This window comes from Protopterus annectens, chromosome 12.part0 (genome assembly GCF_019279795.1).
Source record: "Protopterus annectens isolate FY-2018-M chromosome 12.part0, PAN1.0, whole genome shotgun sequence".
In the NCBI taxonomy this organism is placed as follows: domain Eukaryota; kingdom Metazoa; phylum Chordata; order Ceratodontiformes; family Protopteridae; genus Protopterus; species Protopterus annectens.
The window spans coordinates 565,938,718-565,966,372 of record NC_056746.1 but is presented as its reverse complement, the minus strand read 5'-3'; the positions used below and the strand labels follow the sequence as shown (position 1 = coordinate 565,966,372).

The following is a 27,655-nucleotide window of genomic DNA, read 5'->3' as shown; positions in this document are numbered from 1 at the left end:
ACGCTATGCGTACAGGCTCAACGGTGTCCGGATCCTTCCACGCTCTGATGGATATAAGGTCCACCAGAGGATCGGCAGGAGGGACACCCAAGTGGTAGATGGGCCCGCCTCGAATGCCTCCAAGAACACAGACTCGTCTGAGGAGGCCTTGGGGCAGACCACCCCCTGATCCTCAACATTTCCATAATGTCTCCAAATGAGACGTCTTCAGGGGTGACCTTGGGGAGCCTTCCCTTCATCCAAGTCTGTGTCTTCGTAACGGACTCAGGGAGTCCATGTGCCTCCTTTGCACTTACACTTCCGAGGTACTTCTTCGGGGCTGTCCGAGGAGTACTCTTCCGCAGCTGGATGTTCCAAGGGAACTACTTGGGACATCGAGGCTGGCTGTCCCTGGGACCGGCTGGTGGGAGCCTGGCCCAACTGCAAGGGAGTGCGGGATGGAGCCGTGGCAGGGACCGGGGTCCGGAAGTCCTCAACAGTGCCCTTTCCACTACGTCGAGGCCGAGAGGGAGCCAGCTTCTAAACCCAGAGAGCCGACCCCACTCGGATCCGGCACGGATCGGAGCCGAGCGAGACTGTCGGATCCGAGAGACCGGTGTGCTCCGACCTAGACGGAGCAAGACACACCAGCTCCCTCGGATCCGAGGCTCGGTCCTCGGCTCCGAGGTCGGGTCCGGCACCAAGCACTCAAGGGATGGGACGGATCCGAGGTGCGCCGACCTATCGGATCCGACCCACCCCCGGATCCAACTCTGCCCGGCGCCGACAGCTCCGAACCCATGGTGTGGGTCGGAGAAGGAGCCAAAGGCGAAAGGGTCGCCCTCCCGGATGGGGGCTAGGAGCACTCCATTTGCATTTGGGCCTGGATGAATTTCCTCATCATCCGGTCCATGTCTGCTTCACTCATGGAGAAGGTCGATCTAGTCGAGGCCACCGAAGCGAAACTAGAGAGCCGCCTTGGGGACCTCGCTGAAGGGATAGCCGCCGCTTGGATGGAGGAGCCGAACTAGAGGTTTCAGCTCTCCGTTTGTGGTGCCTCTCCCTGTGCCTCTCCTTCTTTTCTCTCTCCCTAGAAGACTCTCTCTCCTCCGGCATCTTAGAGGGAGGTTGAGTCCCAGCCGGTGGAGGAGAGCCCACAGCAACTGTTTGCTGTGTAGAAGGGGCAGAAGCCGGCGGTATCTGGAGGGAGAAGTCCCGCCAGAACCAGCTTCGACCTCCGCTCCCTCAAAGCTCGGGGGTTGAACCCTGCACAAATGGTACAACCAGATGACAGGTGTTCAACCCCAAGATGCTTACGAGTGTGGCCATCCGCTGGGGACAGCTTATGGCCACACTCGACATTTAGAGAATACTGCCTTATGGGCTTCAGACATGTTAAGCCCTAACAGGCCTAAAAACACACACACACACACAAACTACGCAAAACCCGAGAAAAAAATTAAAAGATAGAGAGAGGAAAGCCTAACACAAACACTTTCTAACTAATTAAATTAAAAAAGTTAAAGTTTTTCAAAATTTTCCTGTCAGAAAACTTATCTGCACTAGGAGCTCAAGGAATCCGTCGCAACTTGAAAGCGGCAAACGAAATCTGGGGTCAGTCAGGGCTTGGCAAGGGGTTATGGGTAGAGGGAGGAGCTAGGAGCTCGGAGCCTAAGCTTTTGAAATGCCGGCTCGGATCCGAGGTCAGATCCGATACCCACAGGTTGCAGACAAATGAAGTCTGCCTACTTCAGATCTGGAATAATTTGATATGAATTCCAGAATCCAATCTATTTATAAGACAGGATGCACCTTGAAGGATTTCTTAAAGATGGACAATACTAAGGTCCTTTTCGTTATAACTAGTAAATCTTCTGGGGTCTTTTCGTTTGGTCAGCATGACTGATGTAAATTTATTAATGTGGGTTCTTATTTATTTTTTTAAACATCTTAGTAAGCCCATTTCTTGTATGGTACACTATAATTGCAGTTCATTTGTTCTTAGCTATGTCTGTGTGGGATGTGACTGTTTCTACATTGTACGACTACCAAGATTAATCAACACAGTTATGCAATAAATATAAATACAAATGATGCTAATAATATCTTCTGGCTAAACATTGTTTAGTTTGTAAGGGAAAGAAAAGGACATTTTCATTTGTTTTACATTAGATCAGGAAACGTGATTACAGAGAAGGGGATTACAAAATAGGTTAGAAATGCAAAAAGTCAGATGACAAATATTTATAGGCATTTGTATCCCTCTACATTCTTTTTCTGCATTATTATGTTCTGTGCTTTATTCACTTTTTTGTTCATTACTTTATTATACCCCAACCATACTTGCTCTGGCTCATACCCCCTTTCTATAAACATGTTAGCTGCATTTTGAACTTCCTTCTCACATTCCTTCCTGTCACTGCACAAACGTTTAACCCTGACCATTTCCCCATAAGGAAACCTAGGACTTATTTCTAACCTTTTTTTAAATCATATAGATAAAATAACTAACAGTACCATCTCAGATTAAACTCTGCTACAGAATCTCTCATTTACTCTCCCTTTCAGCCCACCTCTTCCTAAGCAAAAATGTTCTCCTCCCTAAAATGAAATATTGTATTCCTCTACCTTTTACTCAGCACAAAATCCCAAAGACTTCAGAAAACAGAAAATAAAATATGCAGATCTGCCCTCCTTACAGACAGCATACCTAACTACTGTAACTCTCTCCTACAGCAGTGTTACCTGAATTAAGGGGAGTTCAAAAAGGCCTTGTCTGAACATTCGCACAAAGAAAGTGAGTGGAAGTGCTTTAGCGACAATGGTCAACCTTATCATTTATTATCAAACATTATATTACATGCAGTCACTGGGAAAAGCTGAATTCTAACATGATGCTACCCCCACCCCCCAGCATGACAGTCTTTCCCTGCTCGTTATCCTAAATGCTGAAATCGCTTTCCATGCTCATTATCCTTTCTTTCTTCTTCTTTCGGCTTTTCCCGGTTAGGGGTCACCACAGTAGAAATCCAGACCGCTAATGATTGGCAGTAGATTTTTACAGTGTCGAGGTGCTAACCCGATGCCCAACCTTCAACGAAGGCACACCCATTCACGCATATCTTTCGAATGTCACTCGACGCAGGGAGGGCATGCAGACTCCACACAGAAGGCGCTCCAGCCAAGAATCGAACGGGAGAACCTCTTGTGAGGCGACAACGCTACCACTGGACAACCGCAGCTCCTAAATGTTGAAATTCAAAATGGATATAGATGTATATATATATGTGTGTATATATATATATATATATATATATATATATATATATATAAAAAAACATCCCTTGGTTTTACTGTTTTAACTATTATGGCTGCAATATTTCTCTGTACAAGCATAACAATCTACAACAACCATGTTTGTTCCAAGATCCTTTAAAAGCATTTTGTACTTGTTCTTGTATATTGTATGCCTCTTGATAATTAATTTTGTTTGCTTTTGTTTCTGTATTTTCTGGTAGTGGTGGAAAAGGGTCATTGGACCAGCCCACTTATCCCATTACCAAACAGTGAATAAATAAAATTAAAAAAGTACACACTTTCCATGGACATCTGCATGCACACTTCTTATTTTGACCCCACTGATTCAGGCTGTATAAATCGGACACTCAAGAGGCCCACAAAGTACAGTTTTGTACCTACCATAAATGTAGATGTTCGAAGATCCACATTGCTGCAGTCCTAACACTTGGGGTAGTCCGCTGTCCCAGTCGGCCCGAATACCAAAGTATATGGCTGACGTCGGTCAAGGCGCATTAGTCTGATGTCAGGACGTCAGGGTACAAATGCGCATGACCGACGTCATATCCTCAGTCTTTTCTTGCCCCAGATGTCAGAAGACCCTAAAAAAATAAGGCTAAAACCAAAAACACCACACACTCCTGCACCAAATATATATACAATATATACAAATTTACAAGAGTATAACCTCACCCACACAACCACCCCTAAACACAGAGGGGAAGGAGGGAGGGTAATGGACTGCAGCAATGTGGATCTTCGAACATCTACATTTATGGTAGGTACAAAACTGTACTATGTTCTTCATACCACATTGCTGCAGTCCTAACACTTGGGTAGAATCCCAAAGCAGAGGTAAGGGAGGCTGGCAAATCATAAGGAAGCAGGAGCTGACAACATGCCCTGCAAAATAGCCGTGGCAAAACCAGCCCTAGATTTAGAGTAGAGAGGAAGGTGGTAATGCTTAGAGAAAGTATGCACTGAACTCCAAGTAGCTGCCTCCAAAATATCCTTAGTTGCCACCCCTTAGAAATGCTGTTGAAGTGGCAGTAGCCCTAGTGGAATGAGGCCTAATCCCAGCTGGAATCTCCTTGCCATGATGGGAATAACAAAATGCAATGCAAAACCCAATCCACTTAGAAATAGTTTGTTTTGACACAGGCTTGCCCTGAGAACTCAAAGCAAAAGAAACAAACAACTGCTGAGACTGCCTAAAATCCTTAGTCCTGCTTAAATAATAACGCAACTGCCTGTGTACATCTAAAGTGTGCAAAATCTTTTCCCCTTATTTTGGGGATCTGCATAAAAGGTAGGCAAATGAATAGTTTGGTTTAAAGCCACACTAGAAACCACTTTAGGCATAAAGGAAGGATTAGTACGTAAAGATACCCTATCCTTATGAAAAATCAGGAAAGGCTCAACCGCCATAAGGGCCTGCAATTCAGACACCCTTCTTGCAGATGTAATGGCTAACAAAAAAACAGTCTTCCATGACAAATATTTCAATTCAGCAGTAGCTGCAGGCTCAAAAGGTTGTAGAGTGAGTTTCTCCAACACAAAATTGAGGTCCCAAGCAGGAGTAGGAGCTCTACGTGGGGGTCTTATATTCTTTGCCCCTCTAAGAAATTGCTTGAACAAAGGATGAGAAAATGGTGGGTCACAATCATAGTGAGCTGAAATTGCTGCAGCATGAATCTTAATGGAAGAGAAAGACAAACCTTTGTCCAATAACTCAGTAAGATATTGAAGAGCCACACTCAAATTTGGCTCAGAAACATCCAAATCCTTTGCTGCACACCAAAATAAAAATCTCTTCCATTTTCCTGCGTACACTTTCCTTGTACTAGGTCTTCTGGCTTCCATAATCACATTCAAAACTTGCTGAGGAAGCTGAGACCTGCTATGGTTCAAAACAGAATATGCCAAGCTGTTAGATGAAGAGAGTGAAGCTTGACATTGAGCAGATGCCCGTCCTTCTGAGACAATAGGTGTGGAATCAAAGGTAGGGCCATGGAGGCTTCCTTACCAGACTCCTCAGCAATGGGTACCAGTGCTGCCGAGGCCAATCTGGAGCTATTAAAATCATCCTTGGCTTGTCTTGTCTGACCTTTATAAGTACCTTTGGGAGGAGAGGCAGAGGTGGAAAGGCATACACATGAAGATTTTTCCAACTGAAAGAAAGAGCATCCACTTTCCAGGCTGTGTGATGAAACCTTTTGGTGCAAAACTTTGGCAGTAGGTGGTTTAGTGGAGAAGCGAACAGATCTATGTCTGAGTTCCCATGACACTGTCAATGTCTGAAATACATGAAGATCCAGTTTCCACTCGTGGGGATCCATGATTTGCCTGCTTAACACATCTGCTAAGGAGTTCTGTGCTCCTGGCAGAAACCTTGCTTGAAGATTCAGCTGCAAGCTTAACGCAGTCTCCCACAAAATCATTGCTTGCCTGCATAGAGGATAAGAATGTGTTCCCCTTGTTTGTTGATGTACCACATGACAGTTGTGTTGTCTGTTAGAATCAACACCTGCCCTGGAAGAAGTAAATCCTTGAAAGCCAGTAATGCAAACTGGACTGCTAACATCTCCATGTTGATATGTAGATGCTGCAGTCTGGCAGGCCACTTGTCTTGTATCCACTTTCCATTCAGATGAGCTCCCCAAGCTGTGTCTGAGGCATCTGTCGTTAGAATCTGACTCGCCTCTGGCCGGGTCACAGAGAGTCCCTTGTTTAGGTGACATTCCTGAGCCCACCACAAACACTCCTTTTGAATGCCAGGTATTATTTGACTGACAGTGTCCAAATCCTGGCAGTGCTGTGTCCATACATTTTTGAGATACCATTGTAGCTTCCTCATGCAGTTTGGCATTGGGAAGTACCAGAATACAAGATCCCATGAACCCTAAGGCTTGAAGGACTGTCCTTGCAGTCAGCCCGGCCTGATGACATAGTTGATGCAACTAAAGGGAAAGATTCTTTTGTTTGTCCGGGGTTAAAAAGGCCATCTGGGCTGCTGTATTCAGTCTCACACCCAGAAAGCACATGTCTTGAGAGGGTACTAGACTGGACTTTATTTCGTTCACAGAATACCCTAGGCATCTTAGCACTGCTATCACATATTCCAAATGCTGAAAAAGCACGTCCCTTCCTTGAGCCAGAATCAGGCAATCGTCCAAATAAGGATAGATTTGTATTCCTTTTAGGCTGAAGAAAGCTATCACTGGAGCCAGAACCTTTGTGAATACTCTGGGCAGTAGATAAGCCAAAGGGCAATGCAGAGAACTGATAATGAGAATTCCCAGCTCGAAAACGCAGATACTTCCTGCAAATTAGTCTGATAGGAACATGAAGGTAAGCTTCCTTGAGATCCAAAGTTACCATCCAGTGATCTTTGCCCAGCAGAGGTAAAAGCTGTTGTAACGTCAACATTTTGAACTTGGGAATGTCCAGATAAGTGTTGAGGATAGACAGATCCAAAATTGGTCTCCACGTGTTCCCCTTTTTAGTACTAGGAACAGGCGAGAATAAAATCCTAGGCCCCTTTCTGGCACAGGAACCGCTGAATGGCCCCTATTTGGAGCAACAGAGAAATTTGCTTGTGAGCCTCTTTCCTTTGTTGAGGAGGAATGTCTGGCATGCCTTTGAAAGGAGGCAAGGTATGGAAATAAAACCTGTAACCGTGGTGAATGATATCCAATACCCATCTGTCTTGGGTAATTAAACTCCAGTTTTCTTTGAAAAGTGCCAACCTTCCTCCCAAAGGTGCTGCCAGACGAGAAGATTCTGGCAGCTGAAAAGGCAGGTCATTGTGTCTGTTTACGAAAGGACTGACCCCTGCCCTCACCAGAAGACTGAGCAGGTGAACTCCCTGTTCTAGGCCTAAAAGAACCTTGAGCTCTGCCTCTACCACGTCTAGACCTACCCCTAGACTGGGAATCATAAGCAGGATACGTCCACCCCTTGGTAGGCCAATTTCTACTAAATTTCGGAGGCTGAACCTGCAAAAAATCTTTAACAGTCTGCATAGACTTAGCCTTGTCTTCCATTTTCTTTAGAACTGCTTCCACAGGCGAACCAAACAACACATCAGATTGCAAAGGAGCATCTAAAATCCTTGTTTTCACATGCTCAGCTAAATTCTGATCCCTCAACCAGGCGTGCCTCATGAAGAACCGAACCAGTGGCAGCCACCCAAGAGGCCTGCACAGCATCAAAACCACATTGTAAAGAATGCTTACCCACCTGTTCAGAAACATGAACTAAATCCTGCAACTCTTTACACTCAATACCTTCCGCCAAAGCATCTACCTTAGACTTTAATTGTGAAAGGAGATAATTTTGGTATTTCAACATGTGAAACTGACAATTCAAAGCTCTCATGGCCAAAGTGGAAGAAGTATACACTTTCTTTCCCCATCTATCCAAAGCCCTAGCCTCTTTATCTGGAGGAACAGGATTTTTAACAACAGAAGCCTTAACACCTTTAGGCCCCTGTGAAACAGTTTCTGGGTCTGCCCTAGGACTCTTAAAAGATACTTATGAGCTTCAGGCACCCTATAATATCTATCCGGTTTAACTGGAGCAGGAGGCAAAGAGTCAGGGTTCAGAGAAGCCTCTGCAAAAACATCCTCTACCACATCTAGAACAGGAGGTATAGCTAAAGGCCTATGCTGGGGTAGAAACAAAATTCCCTAGGCCTTTTCCTGGAATCAGAGAAATCCTGACCTTCCCATTTAAAATGCTCCCTCATGGAATGAAGAGTCTCTGAAAATGAAAAATCCTCAGGAGGAGAAGCAGAAGGAGTAGAATCATCTACATCAGAATCAGAGTAAGGAATACTCCTGCAAGTCTTCAGCCGAAGACTCAGAAGCATCCGAACACTGCTCAAAACTCCCAAGCTCAGGTTCCACCCTAGGCCTCTTATCAGGAGGGGGCATAGAACCTCTAATCAGTGTAATCAAATCTTCTGCCATCTTAAGCATATGCTTCTTAGGTACAGACCCTGAAGAACTAGGGGTAACTCCTGAAACAAAACCTGGCCTGCCCCTGGGAGAAGCCTTGGAAACAGCAGGAGGGCCTAACCACCTTAGGAAGGGAGGGAAGAACAGCTACCTGAGAAGCCCTTCCGCCTGGCCTACCTCCTGAGAGGTCACATCTTGCAGTAATAAAGTCTCTCCCTGGGATTCCAAAGAAATTGGCTGAACCCCTGGCTCCACCGAGCCTCTAAAGAACCGGCGTCCGGGACGGACGGTTCTTCCAGCTCTAGGCTTTGCTGTTTTGTCCTTGCGCTTTTTGGCAAGCGTCAAGCATCCGACGGCATTTTATAATTACACCGCTTCCCAAAACTAACCTGGCACAATCTAATCTTCTCTTTATAGTGCGTTTGTTAAACCTAGCACAAGAGCGACAGCCAACAACGCCGTGCTCAGGCCCTAAGCAAGGTATACACAAGGTATGGTAATCCCTATGAGGTATCTGTTTCCCACAAGAAATACAGTTATTCACTTTTTCTGACATCCGTAAAATACTGAGGCAAGAAAAACCAAAATAATCCCAACGGGTACTTAGCCAACTTGGATTCGGTCTGAAACTCCGACTTCGGAAAATCTCAGAACGCCAACCTGCACTTGCAAAACTGCTTCTGCATCGGACCATGCGGCAAAAAAGACTGAGGATATGACGTCGGTCATGCGCATTTGTACCCTGACGTCCTGGCGTCAGACTAATGCGCCTTGACCGGCGTCAGCCATATACTTTGGTATTCGGGCCGACTGGGACAGCGGACTACCCCAAGTGTTAGGACTGCAGCAATGTGGTATGAAGAACATCACCTGCTTTACACTGACCTCAGAGTCTGGAAACCATGGCTTTGATAACAGATCTGTCTAGGACACTTGCTAATCTGCACAAATTTAATGATATGCACATGCCAGAGGTCCTACCTCTAATCATGGTTATTAATGCTTCTGCTGTATAACAAACCAGATGCACTTAGCCCAGTAATATGCTGACAAAACTGATGCCTCCTTTAATCAACCCCACAAAACTCCAATTTTATATACTCACCTTAATTTCCAAATGTGAAAGAGACTATGTTTTACTGTCCCATACAGTATGAAATAACATAAATAAGCAAGGCAATTTCAGCATTTCCCAACAGAAACACATTCATAAATAAGTTGCGTAGCACACAGTGAAAAGTTTTAAAGATGGCAGCATAATGCAGGGTGTGTGAAATTTACAGACCCTGCTTATGCATGGGTACACTGGTCTGCATTGTAAATTATACAGTACATACAAATAACCAAATAAAAAGGCGTTAATTAAGTTGCAAAACAAAGCAAGGCAGTAATGACATGTAAAAATATGCAAGCAAAGAAAGCAATGATCCAGTGGTTGCTCTGATTATTAGGTAAAGGTTTAATGCATTTTTTGGGAAAGTTAGTAATGGATTACATAAAATAAGGTGAAAGAGTTAAAATGTGAGCTGGTTCTAACTGGAAATGATGCCCATTGTCTGAACCTTCCACCCACCTTCCTCAAACAATCTGTGGACAGCATTGCCTATCCCATTGTTTTATAAATAGATCCATACAAAAATCATACATGTCCCTTCTATCTGGCACCATGCTTACATCATCCTCCTCCACAAAGGTGGCAAAAATACTGATACCACCAACTTCAAGCCTATTGCCATCCTTTCACGTCTTTCTAAAATACTAGAGAAAACAATACAATCACAACTCATGGCACACCTAACACTAAACAATCTCCTCTCCCCTACCCAACACAGCTTCCTCCCTGGCCACAGCACCATGACTGCCCTTCTTTCCTTTCTTGAAACCATAAACCTAGAACGTGACTCAGGCAAGTTTGTATCCACACTATTCCTAGATATGTTAAAGGCCTTTGACACCATCTCACACACCCTACTTATATCTCCCAACTTTCCACCCTACACCTCTCTTCCACCACCGTCACCTGGTTTTCCAGCTACTTGTCCAACCACCAACAAGCTTTACAATGGAAAACTTCAACCTCCCCCTTCCTTCCCACACAGGTGTCCCACAACGTTCTGTTCTTGGCCTTCTTCTCTTCAACCTATTCATTAACAACTTACTCATCTATCATCCAATATGCAGATGACTCAACAATCATCTGCTCAGCCTTCTCCCCTTCAGAGATCCTAGCAAAAACCCAACTAGCCTTCTCCAAAACAGAAACCTGGATGCAGTCTAACCATCTGGCACTAAATGCAAATAAAACCAAACTAATGTTTTTGCCCCTACCAAAAACTCCACTGACAAATCCATATTCACAATACAGAGCCAAAACAACACCTTCCTTGAAATCATTCCCAACACCAAGCTTCTTAGCATCATTATTGATGAAGAACTAAAATTTGACACCAACATCCGCGCCGCAATCAATAAAACCAACCAAAAGTTAGGTCTCCTCTGTAGGCACAACCACTTCCTAAGCCTCTCTACCCCATCAAACTATTGCATCCACCTTCCTACTTCCCTCCCTTATGTATGGTGCCCCTCTTTTCACTAATCTTCATCTTGGCCTTCTGTCCAAACTTGAATCCTGCTACCACAAGATCTCCAAGTTTGCAACCAATTCAAAAAACTCATCCCACCACTGCCACTCCCTCCTCACCATCAACTGGCTTGAACTACCCAGCTACTTCAGTTCCCTACAACTCACCATTGCCAACAAGCTCATCTTTAAACCTGCCAACTGCCCAGCTCTCGCTACTTCCTTAAAACCTTACATTCCCAACCGCTCACTCAGATCCAAAAACAAAAATCTCCTTCAGGTCCACAAACCTGCACAATCTCCTTCAGGTCCACAAACCTGCACAACCTCCTGGCCATCTACTGCTGCCCCACTCCTTAGCTAAACAGTGGAACTCTCTCGCCATACACCTACGCAACCTACCTAACCATACAAATTTAAAATCTCAGCTACTCTCTCATCTTTCTTCCAAATGGGAATGCCCTTGCCACGCTCCAACTTAACCCCCCCCCTCATTCCACCTTGCACTGACTCATTCAACTACCTCTACTATTACTTCACCCCACCCAAAACAATCCCTTCCCTACCAAAAAATAATTTACTCTCCAACGTCTATTGTACTATACTCTTCAATCTCAAATATACTATTACTCTCTCCTTGCATAACATTTTCCTAACCTACTAATGGCTAGTAGCTTTATATTTAGAAATGTTAAACCTACAATTGAGTTTATAACAAAAATATTCACTTTATATAACTGTTGAAATTTCTGTACGGAATTATGTCTTTCGTTTTTATAACATTGTGACAAGCCAATTGCAAATTTCATGGAGCTGATCTGTAAACGTTTAATTAGCTGTATGAACTATGTCCTTTTGTAGCATGTGAAATGTAACTTCACTCCACTGAAAACAGGCTCTTCTTGACCCAGTGGACTTCCCCGGTCAAACTTAAATAAATAAATAAAATTGTGAGAGGGTAACTTATTCAGTTCATGTTTTATGTTACCAAGCCCAATTAACACGGAGGTCACCTAGTACAATTAGTTTCTTATCCTTAGTAATTGTGCAGAGTGCATTTTCGAAATGGTCATATGCTCTCCCAGTCTAATATAAAAGAAGGTGTAACAGTCTTAACTAAAAAAAAAAAAAAAAAGTGTAACAGTTTTAACTAATGAAAGGAAGCATCACAAAATTAACCTTTAAAACATTTCTCTGCAATTGCCAGTGCGGAGGGGTTTTATTTTGTCAGCCATGTTTCCAGAGTGCTCCATTTACTGTTAATGCTATTAAGGCTCAAGGAAGCTATGGTAATTTTACTGTAACATGCTATGCTTGTGTATGTAATGCTCTGGGGATGTTGTATGAATGATGGCACTGATTTTGCAGTGCAGGTAGTTGACCTAAGGTTCTGGATTAAGTTGAATGATTCCTGCTGTGGTTATTAGCACTAAAGCTGTTAGGTACAACAGTGAACTTTTGGGGGGAATTTATCTTAGCCTGAGGCATCTTTTATGGGATCTATATTGCAGTCTGTAGGTGTTCTACCAAGGACATTATGGCAATATGAACATGTTGTAAATTGTTAGTAGCCTAGAACATAGAATTATTAGATGCATTTGCTATTGGCTGTAAATGGAATACCAGAATTAAAAGGTCCAGGAGGTTTGCCTTCATGTTCAGCACAATGACAGCAAAGTTAAACCGTTTTAAGTACTAGAAGCCCAAGGTTATTATAGTAGTGTTTATTAAGTGGCATTTGCTGAAAACACTGCTAGGAGGCTTAAAGACGTACTCAACATCTTGTGAAATGGAAAGTGCAGTTGTGTAAGTAAACTTACCATAACAATAGATTTTTGAATGATCACTGTTGCAGTAGCCTAAGATATCTGGGTTATATCCTGATCGGATATAATAGTCAAAGCTTCACTGCCCCTTCCACACAACATGAGCTAACTAAAAAACATATTTGGGCACCAAGTCCTTTAGAACTTTTCTGCCACTGAAGACAGAAATGTGGGCCTTCGAGGATCGTTGGTCAGCCCATAAACACACAAAATACACGATTTAAAACCTAAAACTGTCACATAACCCACTAATCAATTAATCCCTTAAAGCAGAGACATAAATACCATCCAATTAAAACTAGTATAAACATTAAATATATTCCAACTCCTTGCCAAAGACATTGTACGTAATACAAATTCATTTTTTTCTTATTGCCCACTATCTCATATATGCTTTCAATTTTGATACACAAGTGACTGAGGAAACCTGGTACACAGCCCACGTTTAAGTGGACATGCCAACATAATTCCTTTTTCTCCAGAAGTGTTGCCCATGGTCCCCCTCTTGGATTGGGATCCACCTTTTCCAAAATCATAAACTTAAAAGTATAAATTTGGGAAATGATCAATGTGTTTGTTTAAATACAGCATTAGTCAATTTCTTGTTAGTAAATCATTTCCTTTTATTTTCCTCTCTGGTTTACTGATGTAAAACACTAAACACTGTTGACAAAGTGCCACATAAAATTAACAGCATATATAAGACAATGGGCAATATGAATTTCTTTCATGTATAATGTCTTTGACAATGAACTGCAATATATTTAATGTTTATACTACTTTTAATTGAATGGGATTTATGGATGCTTCCTTTAATTGTGGGTTTTAAATTAAGTGTATTTTGTATGTTTGTTATCTAATGAAGTCTTAGGGTGGCTACGGTGGTGCAGTGGTTAGCATTGCAGCCTCACAGCAAGAGGTTCTCCGGTTCGATCCTTGGCTGGGGTGCCTTCTGTGTGGAGTCTGCATGTCCTCCTTGTGGTTGTGTGGGTTTCCTCCGGGTGCTCTGGTTTCCTCCCACATCCCAAAGACATGCTGTAGGTGGATTGGACACTCTAAATTGACCCTAGGTGTGTGTGTGTTTGTACCTTCTGTGGAAGGTTGGGCGCTGGGATGGCAACTCGACACCGTAAAACTCCACTGCCAATCATGAGCGGACAAGGTGATCCACTGTGGCGACCCCTAACCGGGAAAAAGCCGAAAAGAAGAAGTAGTTATCTGATGAAGTCTTGGTCTGTATATATTCAGATTTTCTGGTGAATAAATGAAGGTTCATTTTATCACTGCATTTCAGTCTGTTTTTACAGTATTTCATCTGGGAAAACAAGTCACTACCTTCCCTGCAGAGAAACAAGCAAAGACCAAGCAGATGTTGTATATCGAAAGCAAAATACCAAACTCCTATAACTAAACAGGTGGGAGCAGTAACAAAGTAATTAACAGGGGCATTCAGATATTGTTTAGATTGCCAGACAATATTAAACTATAGCAGATTTTCTTTTCTTCTGACAATTCTAAATGCTTGAACACAGGTACACGTCTTTCCACATGAAATAAAAAGAAATTACTATTCAAAGTCAACTATCATGCAGTTATAAAATAGCATAAAGTAATAAGAATACAGCAAACCTACAGGGCTACCTAAGGCAAGGAAATTGCTCCAAGACCATGATAAACATTTGCTCATATCCTGAACTTCGTAAAACCTACATAAGACCCAAATATGAGGAATTAAGACAACAAGTTTTCAAACTTCATGACTGGTAGCATTAACAACACAACACAGTGTTAATGTTTTTATGATCAGATGGTGTATATTAACAGTCAAGTATAAATGTATTTACTTTTGAAAACAATAGATTTGTTTAGGTTTTCATCAATGTAAACTTTTCACCCAGCCTTCCACAAATGGTTCTGTGAAACCACACTGGCTAACCAGTCTCACCAAGTTATTTCCCAGGCCCTTGAACCTAGATTTCAAAATTCACAACATAAGGACTCCTGAAAGATATTTCCATAAAATTTAGTTGTTTGCTAATATTATTTTATTTTTTTTTGTTAATAAACTGGGTTATGTGGACCTGTCCATGGACCCATTTCAGCCAAATCCTAAACCAAAATGAAACAAAACAATGAAGAAATGGTACATTTTACTAAAAACATAATATAGCATGGAAAGTCACAAACCCTGTCTAGTACATGATATTACATTTCTCCATCTTTCCAATGTAAAATGACATGCAAACAGATCTGGGATTGGCAGCACCACCTTCTTTACCAAGAAAACTAAGACCAGCAGGACTCAGCCCCGCATGTCAAAACTTTGCTAAGCTGCCTGGTCCCTCCCCCTTATCAATGAAAGGTCATCAAGGGCTTATGTGGTTGTAGTACAGTGTGCTGCACTGCACATGACACCATACTCATCCCTTGCCTTGGTTAGGATTACCCTTTACAATCTAATAGACAAAAGAACAGTAAAGTCACACTTTCCCTGGAAATGGAGGGACCACTTGCCACAAGATCTGCATCAAGATCTCACCAGCTCATACGGGGAGAGGAAAATATGAGTTCAAGGGGGCATGGGAGATGCCAACAATGAAGGTATATGGGGGAAAAAAGCTTTATACAGTGAGAAAGCCATCTACACAAAAATAAGTTTGATACACAATTTCCTGGAGAAAGATTCAAAGCTGGCAGTCCCTTCTGATAAATTTTGCTTTGCCCAGCTTAAATCTAAAGTATTATTGTAATTAACAAATACTGTAGTTTGTTAAAATAAATATAAAAAAAATGCAGGAAAAGTATTGATTAATGTTGCCCTTTGTTGTAATTTTAGTCATAAGGAGACTCTGGCTCCCATGTACACTCTTGTCACTGTGAAACATTAGATAAAGAGGATTTACAAATAAGGACCGAAGCTCTGAAATTTGATTTTACTCTCACGTTTATAGGTTACACTGCTATCTCAGAGGTTCTAACATTCAACAGAAATATCGGTTTAAAGCGGTTTTATTTTTTTTTACCAAGATGTACCTTTTACACATTAGATAATTAGACTCAATGGATTTTAATTTGAAGAATAATTTACTTTGTTTGATAGACAATAGTATACACTACAAGCAAGGCACTGCCATGGCTTCACCCTGTAAACCAAGTTATGCAAAATTTGTTTATAGGATTTTTTTAAACCAAATGCATGCAATTACTCAACTTTTTTTCTGAAAAGTTGTACAATATTTTCATTACATAAATTTATTTATTTTTAATGTCCAAGGGTAATCCTAAAGACTTTATGAATGAATTTGACATTGATTTTCTAGTTACAAGAGTTTGAAAAAATTTATGATTTGGAATGAGTGAACAAAACGGGATACCTATATTAAGAAAAATACTGGTAAAACATTTCTGCATGGGACTAGCTGGCATACAGCTCATACTTCAGCAATTGTCGCTAGTGTAGAGTTTTTGAGGACAAGAACTACATTCAGTAGATGGCTTGATTTTTTTTTTTGGTAAAGGCAAAATATCTGTGTGATAATTTGAGAGGTAATAATCATATGAATTCCAGAATCCAATCTATTTATAAAACAGGATGCACCTTGAAGGATTTCTTAAAGATGGACAATACTAAGGTCCTTTTCGTTATAACTAGTAAATCTTCTGGGGCCTTTTCGTTTGGTCAGCATGACTGATGTAAATTTATTAATGTGAGTTCTTATTTATGTAAATTTATTAATGTGAGTTCTTATTTATTTATTAAACCTCTTAGTAAGCCCATTTCTTGTATGGCACACTATAATTGCAGTTAATTTGTTCTTAGCTATGTCTGTGTGAGATGTTACTGTTTCTACATTCTACAACTACCAAGATTAATCAACACAGTTATGCAATAAATACAAATGATGCTAATAATATCCTCTGGCTAAACATTGTTCAGTTTGTAAGGGAAAGAAAAGGACATTTTCTTTTGTTTTACATTAGATCAGGAAACGTGATTACAGAGAAGGTGATTACAAAAACAGGTTAAAAATGCAAAAGGTCAGATGACAAATATTTATAGGCATTTGTATCCCCAGGTTTGAATGAAGTTATTACTATTAAATGCTTTTTAGAAGATAAATTAATTTTAGACTCCCCATAAAGCAAGGATAGTACATACTTATTCCAATAACAAAAAAATACTATCCAATTTATGGTGGCTACTAACTTGAAGTTTCTTAAAGCCTTAAAATTAATTGCCACAACAAGCCAAGGAACTATCAGTGCAGTGTATGCTATTTTTTCCAAATATGGTATTCTACATGTTGAGTTCTATACTTTTTCTAGATGAATGGGAATTCCAGCATGAGACATATACAGACCTAACTACACACAGTCAATAACTAAATCAAGAGAACAGAACAAACTGTGAATCACTTTGTTAAAAAAGAAGTCACCTTACTAGAATGCACAAACATATCACGGTAGATGAAAATGGATAATTTCCATGTGCACTGTATCACGGACTACCAAGAACCAAAAACAGGTTTAAGAGAACCTTGCACAGAATCAGTCATGGCAAAGGTTTCACTGTAACAGACAAGACTCTCTAAGACTGGCAGGAACTACATAAGCTGAGAATGTAGAACAGCTGCTACAAGAAACAACCTGAAGTAGCAATCAGGTTCATTTGTTGTGAAAACCTCAGAAGACAATAAGCTAAAAAAATAAAAGACATCTATTCAAAATTTGTAATAAGTCACAAAAAGAGTGTGACGGGAAAGACTCTGTCTAAAGGTACTTCAAAATGATGCAGCAATGCCCAAAGAAGCACCCACAAAGATGTGCACAGGAGGGATGCTGAAAGAATATCCATCAGGTCTGTAATCGAAGGAAAAGATAGCAGATCCATCATCAAGTTGAAGTACCACTGATGCATACTTAATTACCATTAACAAAATCTTTATGATATAGAACACAACTGAGAAAATGAATTCTATATAGCTTATCCATAAATAATAACCACAGTAATAACTCTGAAAAACTATGGTATTAATTTCAACAGAGATGCAAAACTCCAGGATTGAAAATAAGTACGTCCACTGATAACACACAGTCAGAGAACAACTATTAACCATTCTTCGAAAGAAAGCTACTTCGGTATGTTTCCTTCCACCACAACAAATAACAGTCTAACTCCTAACATTAGAGTTTTCCACCCTCACTTTTTCTGTATGCTGAACTCTACCTCATGGAACTACTATGCTCATTCAATACCCTCCTAATGACCAAATGCATCTTCTAGAAAGACAATGACTGAAAGGCTTACAAAAACAAGACATACAGAGACAAGGAACATGGTTCTTAAAAGAAAATAAAGTTTAAGATATACAGCTTATCACCCCACTTGTCACTATTTTTTCAGGGTGCTCCTTCTTGCATACAGTGATACGGACATTTGGCAGACATGCCGTCATAGCCACCACCTTTACTGCAAATCTTTCAGTTTCAATTTGTTCTTAATCTCTGAGGCAGGACCAACAAGTTCTAACAAGTGTTGTCATCTGTTATCTTTGTTTATATAAACTATGAGTTTGTAATCAATTCATGCTATTGTTTTACCTTTGGCACCTGAAAAAGGTTCCTAAACCAGTTCATCTCCTCAGTTAACAATTAAAGAGCTAAAAGACAGACAACATTCATGCAATAATTGCTTGGTCCTTCCACCACCGAACCCTCTCTATATACAAAATTACTGCCAGCTACAACTAGCGTAACTCATTCTCCTTAGCACTGTGACAACTTGCAACATGAGTAAGCCAGGAAATGCTCTTTAAACACTACATGTTGTTCCCAAACTGAAGAGCTTGTTTTTTTTTTATTTGTACTTTTTAATAACGTTAACGATGGATGTGATGCATGCACAGTCCTGTAACTAGTCTGCAACTTAAGGACTGCAACGTTAAATTCTGGCAGAAAACCACTTGTCCAATTTCTCTCTATAATCTGTTTTTAAAGTCCAGTATATAGTGAAAGCAGCCTAACAGACTATAAACGTTTTTATTCTTTCTTTTGAGATTACTTGCAAACAGAACTAGTTATATACAGTAGTGCATACACAATAGAACCTTACAGTTAGAAATAAAAACTAATTCAATAAAATATTAAAAAGTATAACAGCACAGAAAATTTTCTAATTTACAGTTTTAATTACACTTAAAAAAACAAAACACTCGTGATTTAAAAATATCTGCAATTTGAGTGTAATTTCTGCTAAAATGCCATCTTTAAAAATACAACGGCTCCAAAAGCAAAGTCTTACAGAAGATCATGGGTGGGTTAACTTATGAAATTTTACTGCACTTAAATGTTAATAGATGCCAGTCATCACAGTCTATAAATAAACTGTTGCAGGAAAAATAAGTCCAATCATTGATGCTGTATAAAGCACATATTCATAGAACACAAGTTCAGGAAGACGGCAAACGGCTACTCCCTAAATCAACAGTTTCTTGCTGGAGTTGTACAGCAATAAAGGAGAGAGCACACCTACTTTCCAGACACAAACCCTAACACACGTGACACTGTCAAACAAGGCATACTTGTTTAAAGACAACAATGTCCAATGCTTGTTAAAATGCACTTTCAGGTAGGACGACCTTACAGCAAGCACTTTTTTAATAGTTGTCTGAAGACCTAAGAACCAACTTTCATAAGGGAAACAAATACAAAGTATGAAAAGCAATGAGCAAAAAGTGGAAATGGGGGAAACAAATATTCAGTGCAAGTTTATGGAACCACAGCCACTTCTACCTCCCCCACCCATCTAAAAGTGCGGTGCCCAGTGCTGTGGTACACCGTTTAAATCATAATGCTACTCCCCACCAAAGGAGAATCTTGAAATGAAAGGTGCGTTTGGGTCCTCCCACAGCTGACAGGAGCCGCACTTGGGCACAGCACGAAACCACGTCACCTGTATACAGCAGCTGAAAACAAACCAGTCGGACCTGAAGAAACAGCCGTGCCATGTCAGGCACCGCACTACACCAAGCAGTGCCACGTTATTCTGGATGGAAACGGGACAACTGTGGGCAATGGGATCCTGATGCACCTATCAAATGACACATCACACGACTCCCTCACTGTCTCCAAGTCCGGCGGCCCACGATCTAACAACTTACACCAGCATATATAATTACCCGAGAAAACGCACGTACTCCGTAGGGCAAAAGCACCGCTGCCACCCCCGTATCCCCTGCCCACGCAGCCCTTACCTTGTAAGTGCTCTCAGTGAGCCGGTTCACCTCCTCAACGTTTGTCGAATTCATGGTTAGTTACCCTTAGCAACCTCCCTCGGACACTGACAATTCACATAGGAAGTTTGCCGAGGTTGGTCTATGCCTGCAGTCCGACGCAGAGTGCCTCGGATCCTGCTCACTTCCAAAAACTCGCCGCCGCACCAAAGAAGCGCCTAAAGGCGTCAAACTGACTGCCTCGTCTGGGAAAGTCCGTCTTTCTTCCTTCCAACCTGTCAATATCCCGGACTACCAGTGCACGGCAACAGGCACCAGACACACTGCAAGGTGCTACGGTGACGTTAGTGAAGGCTGCGCAGACCCAGCTTGTCTTCAAAGCAGCCACCTGTACTGAACAGGGAGCAGGCGCGTCAGAGAGGTGATAGGGCGGAGTTTCATCCAAGAGGGAACGCCTCGATCTAGGGGAAGGAGAGGGAGAGGGAGAGGGAGAGGGGGGGGGGAGACTGGCAGGGGGCGGGGCTACAGGAAAGCAATGGAACTTCTCCTCGGATGTGCTGTACAGTGTGGGCAGCAAAAATTGTTAACGGTATGTGCGTATTACTTAATTGTGTATGTGTCCTGCTGGGTATGTGATAGTGTGTGCTGATGTGATGTCACTTCAACTAAATAAGTACTACCGTAATGAAATCTTCCATGCACCAGAGATATCCGCAGTCAGTTCATCTCCAGATGCACGACAAATTTCATGCCTTTATACACCTGTATGAATTTTCCTACCAGCAGTTCTAACACATCGCTTGGTGATCATATTGTAGCATTTTATTTGAAAGTAAGCAGTGTGAGTTACAGATTGGTGACGCCACAAACAAAAGATGTTTATTCATTTACATTTTGTTGATCAATACATAAACAGATGTGTGAGTACATCAACACACACACGCGCGTTTAAAACAACGACGAAACTGTTGGATAAACAAAATATTTTCTAAACTTCTCAATAATTGTATTCGTACTTATTCGAGTTCAATTGTAATTCTACATCATATGTATAGTTATTATTTATGACAAACTTGAAAATGGTTCCTTCCATTATAGAGCACATATCGCAAATTTAGTATTGCTGCAGCTAGTTAATAAAACAATTTTACAGTGTCTTGTTGCTAAGAGTGACGAGTCTAATTTTGCTGGTTGCACAGGTCTGTCTGTAACCTTTATGAAACACTTCATTTAATATGTATACTAATGAAATTGACTACAATATTTGCTGGTATGAGTTTAGATTCTTCACAGAAATTTAATTTCTGCAACTAAAGCTCTTTATACTATTAGAAACAAGTATCCTGGCCTAAGACATGCAAGATGCAATGATACCAAAAGGTATACCTACATGACATGCGTTACAGATGATTCCTAGAACTTCATTCCAAAAAGATAAAATTAAGCAGTGATGAGGTACAAAATAAATGTGTGGATAGATAGATTTGTGCCCACAATAGCGGAAATGGATGTTCATAGGTTCATACTAGGCTATCTGCCCTAGGACATTTATAAGCCAAGCCAGAGTGTGTTTGGCTTTCGCCACCCATTTTAAATGAATTTTGCTATGCCCTTTTTCGAGGTTAGTATACTGTGCCTCTGTCTAACAGTGACACAGAAGATGTGTGTTTAACAAAAACATTTCTTTTGAGCAGTTTGTCCAAGTCACGGAGAAAGAGGCTTTTATGTTTATGGTTAAAGCTTTTTATCCTTTGATGCCATCACAAATGATATTTGGTTTTCTTGTTACACCTATTTGCATTTAGTCTGGAGCTCATCTCAGGTTATGTACCTACTTAAAACTGGGTAATACTAATCTCTAGTGATGAGAAGGGTATGAGCTTAGTGACATATTAAAAACTAGTGATTCTGTTTTGTAAAATATCAGCAGATCTCGGAAATTGTCAACTGACAGCAGTAAAGTACTTTAAGACCTCGTGAAAAGGCATATGACATCTTATATAACTTTTTCTTATACAGTGGTCTCACAGCTGTCATGTTGCTCAGTTTGATGTACCCTACCTGAATATCACATCTAGTGCTATTAATATTGTATAATTTTACACATAAGGACACTCAAGCTTTGCTTTATTCATTGAGACTGGTTACTGTTACCACACAATAGTGTCACACTTTGAATAACAGTATTTTATTCCTATGCATGGGTCCCGTCAAATTATCTGTGATATGATCAAAGTTATTATTAATAGGGGTAATGTATTATATCAACTGCAGGCTGGGTATGACCAGTGGGTATGCCAAATGGGATAGGTTAGGTACAGCATAAAAAGGGAAATTGGCTAGGCTTAAAATGGCCTGCAAAGTCAACTAGCCTAATATTTACTTATGAACATATGAATCTATAAAATCAAATGTCTTATAGGCTCCAATATCTACATCTGACTCTGTCCCTTATTTTTGTAATGGGGGGGTGAAATATAGTGAGTATTTCAATATACTACATGTTTGCAGTTCTCAATATTTTATTGCATTTTATTTACTTACTTTTTGCCACTTTTCCAACCCTGTGTTGTGCCAGCTCAATGCTTCAGAGAGATGGAACCCTGACTGCTGTACAGTATAGCTTTAAAAGGGGTGTAATCCTTAAGAGAATGTTTCATGTGATATGTGTCATTGTGGGGGTTGTTGTAAATGTCATCTTGCACTAACATCTGTATTGCCTTGTGCCATATTAACTTGCTGTTACATTCTCATTCTTAGCATTAGAAATATATTTCATTGTATCAGAATAAGCTAGAACATAGTACAAAAATACTTTTTATGCCAAAAAACACCAAAAAGGGAAGGCATCACTGATCAGTATTAGCAAAAAACTATGGGCACACATAAAATTGTCTAAGGCCAGCTTCGAGAGAAAAATTGCACAGGACACTAAGGATAATCTCAACGCTTTCTTTAGTTATGTTAGGAACCTGGGTGGTAATTCCCAGATATGCTCAGAATTAGTCCAAAATGACAAAAAATACACCGAACCCACAGACATTGCCAACATCCTAGCTGACAGGTTCAGCGCAAACTCCCCCCACCAAAAGGGCAAATATCTATCCCAGCAGAGTGCTGCCCCCCTGACATCTCAGATGCTCAGGTAAGAGCCACCCTCTCCAAAGCAAAAAACATAGCATCAATGGGACCAGATGGTGTCCCAGGCTGCGTCCTACATGAACTCCAAGAAGAGCCAAACCCAAACATAAAACTACTGTTCAATCTCAGCCTTACTACAGGATATGTGCCCAAAGAGTGGCGTACAGCAACAGTGGTCCCTCTCCATAAAGGTGGTGCCTCAACGGATCCTGGAAACTATCGCCCCATAAGCCTGACTAGCTTGGTCTGCAAAGCTATGGAAAGGATCATCATGGACCTCATAAATAAAGATATTGGGGACCTACAAACACTGGATCCTACCCAGTTCGGCTTTGTTAAGGGCAGATCCTGCCTCTTAAACCTGGTTGATTTCTTTGAAACAGTCACCAAGGCCATTGACGAGGGAAGGTGGTCCACACAGCCTACCTGGACCTCGCAAAGCCTTCGATACAATACCCCACTCGGGCATTATAGATAAGCTCACCAGCTTAAATATAAACCCCTATGTCACTAGATGGATTGCAAACTGGCTCAAGGACAGAACCCACATGGTTAGAATTGCTGGAGCCATGTCAGACTCCAAACCAGTTACAAGTGGTGTCCCACAAGGCTCAGTCCTGGGACCTCTCTTGTTCGGTATATATTTCTCGGAGGTACAGGCCAACACGGAAGGACTGTGGCTGACCAAGTTCGCAGATGACTGCAAACTGGGCACCATAATCGACTCTCCAGCCGACACAAGCATCCTCCAAAAGGGCCTCATAGAAACAGACAACTGGTGCCAGAGCCATGGCCTCAAGCTAAATGCCAAAAAGTGTATAGTCATCCCCTTTGGCAAAAACAAAGTGCACACAAATTACCACATAGGTGGTAATCCATTAAGTACAGAAGAAGTAATTAGGGACCTGGGGACCCAAGTTGATAGCAATCTCTCATTTGACAACCACGTGGCCAAAGTGGTTAGAAAAACATTTTATATAGCCCACCTAATCATGAAGGGATTCACATCTAGATCAGGGGACGTCATCGTGCCTCTTTACTCATCCCTCATCAGGCCCATAATTGAGTACAGTGCCCCTTTTGGGATGTACCTTACCAGACACCTGCAGCAACTGGAAAGACCCCAAAAGTACCTCACCAAGAGGATCAAAGGGCACAAACAGATGCCATATGCTGCCCGGTTAAAGAAACTCCAGCTCTACTCAGTGGCATACCGCCTGTTCAGAGGCGATCTGTGCCTGACGTATAAAGCCATGTCCAACCCGGAATTAATGGACATGCTGCACCTCAGAAAATCCAAATCCCATCGAGCTATGCCGAGAGACTTGAACCTCAGCACTGAAATAAATAGGACATGCTGGAGGGACAGATTCATAACCCAGAGGCTCCCTTCACTCTGGAATAAAATCCCAGTCCAGGTTAGGCAGAGTCCCTCATTGACTCTCTTCAAGAGGAATCTTGATGAGTGGATGGGAGATCGTAGGTTTACCCCGGGTATCACTTCTGTGTCACTGTTAGACAGAGGCACAGTATACTAACCTCGAAAAAGGGCATAGCAAAATAAATTTAAAATGGGTGGCGAAAGCCAAACACATTCTGGCTAGGCTTATAAATGCCCTAGGGCAGATAGCCTAGTATGAACCTATGAACCTATGAAAAGGAACTTTCTCATTATGAGATGTGACTACAGTATCAACGTTATTAATATTAACACTTCAACAGGATAAACTCACTCTTTTCTCTTGAATTTCCCAATAATATTTTGATATTTAGTATCATATTTCTAATTATGTTCTCGCAAAACTGCTAATTTCTGCTTTTTATAGTAATGCTAGTCTCATATTTGTTTGAACTAGAAATCCGCTACAATCACCAGTGTCCACCTATTTGCAAATTAAATTACCAGAAAACTGAAATGTTTGGATCCAGAAGTTTGAGCTTTATAGCTCGTAGTTCATAAGTTAATGCTTGGCTATCAGTCTGCAGACTGTTACACGCCTAGCTACTAACCAGAGGCCAGAATCAGACTCTGTACCTTGTATCCATTAGGTATAGAACTTAATCCTTATGTCATCTCACAAAAGCCAGAAAAGGACAATGTGTTGTGCAGGAAGAAGACATAAAGGTATTCAGCACATTGATATTCTATTGTGCATAAAATAGGCATATACTTCAGCATATTTTTATAGGGTTATGCCTGCCTGGAGGCAAAATTATGGAGGAGTTATCAAGATTTAAAGGATTAATGCTAATCATGATGTGGTCGTTGCTTACATTCAAGTGAACAACCTAAGGAGGTACTCCTCGAAAAAGCAACAGGATGTAGTGGGACGCATGGGGAAAACACATCTCATCTGCTAAGCAAAATCCTCCCTTCACATCATATGGCACCTAAATATGCCATCAAAATAGTGGCATTCAGTTAGCAGTAAAGCACACGGTATCAAATAGAGGAGACTCGGTGCCTGTCAGCCTGAATTAAGATATGCAACAAGCCACAGTGCTTTGTATCCAGTGGGCTTAACCGCCCTTCTTGGGAAGTGCAAGTACTGACCAGGAAATTTTCCATCTCTATAATATCTTTCTTAGGCCTCTTTAAATTTCAGCAATAAAATAATACATGGCTTAAACAAATGCATATCAGAAATTCCATGGTACATTTTCTTTCATTGTTGCAGGTCTGATGGAAGGCAGTGATATGTCATTTTTTGTAATGACAACACCCACAAGCCAAAAGCCAATAAATACAATTCAGGACTAGAAATTATTCATATAATAATGAACATTAGTGATACTGAATGTAATTTACAAAAGGCCTTTTGTAAATTTCTAATGTTCTCATGTAAAGCACATTATTGTAATATTTGCATAAAACTTCATTGTCAGATGTTTTTTTTTTGTAACTTTGTAGTAATTGTCTGGAGCTTTTCTCCTCGGGTCCCCACTGAAAATGGGCCACTGGCTCAGCTGGACTATCCCAGTTAACGAATGACAAATAAAATAAAATAAATAAAATAATATTACATGAATCTAACATACACAACCCATGTCCCCTACGAAACATAAGGATTTCCAGACTAAACAGTATTATATAAAGATCAATAAAATCTAATCATTATGGATGGGTGGATTTTAATTACTCAAATACTGAATTGGTAAACTATTCACCATTAAGCAAATATGCCAAAATGTTAATTGATTATGTTAATCAAAACAATTTGAGACAAATAGTACAAAATCCCACTTGGAATGATAATATCATATTAATCAGTGTAATAGCTTTATGTTCCTCACCCACATTTATACAGTCTTTAATTAATAGATATTATGATATTGTCATCTCTTACCTTACAGTAAAATCAAACTCAGTCATAAATAAATCATTCTTCCAAGACTTTACTCATTCAAGATTGAAACTATGGTGCAATAACTGAAATATTTATTAAAAACAGATTCAGATGACATCTTCTTTGACCCAGATAAGTCTGCTTAGGATGCTGTCACTGAGTTCTGAGACACTATTAACTTCTGCAGTCATGATTATACTGGTAAAACACAAATATATAGGTGAATAAATAATAATAAAAAAATAAAATAACATTAAAAACTTTCATTGATTGGTAGCCTCTCAACAATACATAAGCTATACAATGGAAAAGGCATATAATTTAACTTTCAAAAAGTATCTTAGTCATAAAGCGAGTCTAGATTAAATAAAGTGCCAAAACTACTTATTTTTTTTATCAAATCTTCCTGATCTTAGTTTCAAGTCAGCCTGGTCACAACAACGTATGAAAGCTGTAATAAGTAATCTTTTACTACATCAGAAAACTGAAAGAGAAATTGTTTTTAGGGGCCTTTCTCCTAATTTCCTATCAAATTTCCCAGTCAACATATATAAATATGTAGACTGATGAGTACTTTGAGGGGATGATGAATGAAGAGAATGAGAGGGAGAGAAGGTTGGATGATGTGCGGATAGTGAATCATGAAGTGCAGTGGATTAGCAAGGAGGAAGTAAGGATAGCTATGAAGTGGATGAAGAACGGAAAGGCTGTTGGTCCTGATGACATACCTGTGGAAGCATGGAGGTGTTTAGGTGAAATGGCAGTGGAGTTTTTAACTAGATTGTTTAATGAAATCTTGGAAAGTGAGAGGATGCCTGAGGAATGGAGAAAAAGTGTTTTGGTACCAATTTTTAAGAATAAAGGTGATGTGCAGAGCTGTAGTAACTACAGAAGGATTAAACTGATCGGTCACAGCATGAAGTTATGGGAAAGAGTAGTGGAAGCTAGGTTAAGAAGGGAGGTGATGATTAGTGATCAGCAGTATGGTTTCATGCCATGAAAAAGCACTACAGATGCGATGTTTGCTCTGAGAGTGTTGATGGAGAAGTACAGAGAAGGTCAGAAGGAGTTGCATTGTGTCTGTAGATTTAGAGAAAGCATATGACAGGGTGCCTAGAGAGGAGTTGTGGTATTGTATGAGGAAGTCAGGAGTGTCAGAGAAGTATGTAAGAGTGGTACAGGATATGTACGAGGGTAGTGTGATAGCGGTGAGGTCTGCAGTGGGAGTGACAGATGCGTTTAAGGTGGAGGTAGGATTACATCTAGGATCAGCTCTGAGCCCTTTCTTATT

General features: G+C 40.8%; 1 protein-coding gene and 1 long non-coding RNA gene across 2 annotated transcripts in view; one reads left to right on the top strand and one right to left on the bottom strand.

Moving 5' to 3' along the window:
* BAIAP2L1 (BAR/IMD domain containing adaptor protein 2 like 1) overlaps positions 1–20,278 on the bottom strand; it is an 815,478-nt gene extending 795,200 nt beyond the window's left edge. Inside the window, exon 1 of the mRNA XM_044089700.1 lies at positions 19,898–20,278. Within this exon, the coding sequence (XP_043945635.1) occupies positions 19,898–19,951 (54 nt within the window). The 5' untranslated portion in view covers positions 19,952–20,278. The remainder of the gene's footprint in view (positions 1–19,897) is intronic.
* A 119-nt stretch (positions 20,279–20,397) lies between these two features.
* The window catches only part of LOC122816710, a 452,608-nt gene continuing 445,350 nt past the window's right edge, over positions 20,398–27,655 (top strand). Inside the window, exon 1 of the long non-coding RNA XR_006367096.1 lies at positions 20,398–20,465. This is a non-coding gene — a long non-coding RNA (uncharacterized LOC122816710). The remainder of the gene's footprint in view (positions 20,466–27,655) is intronic.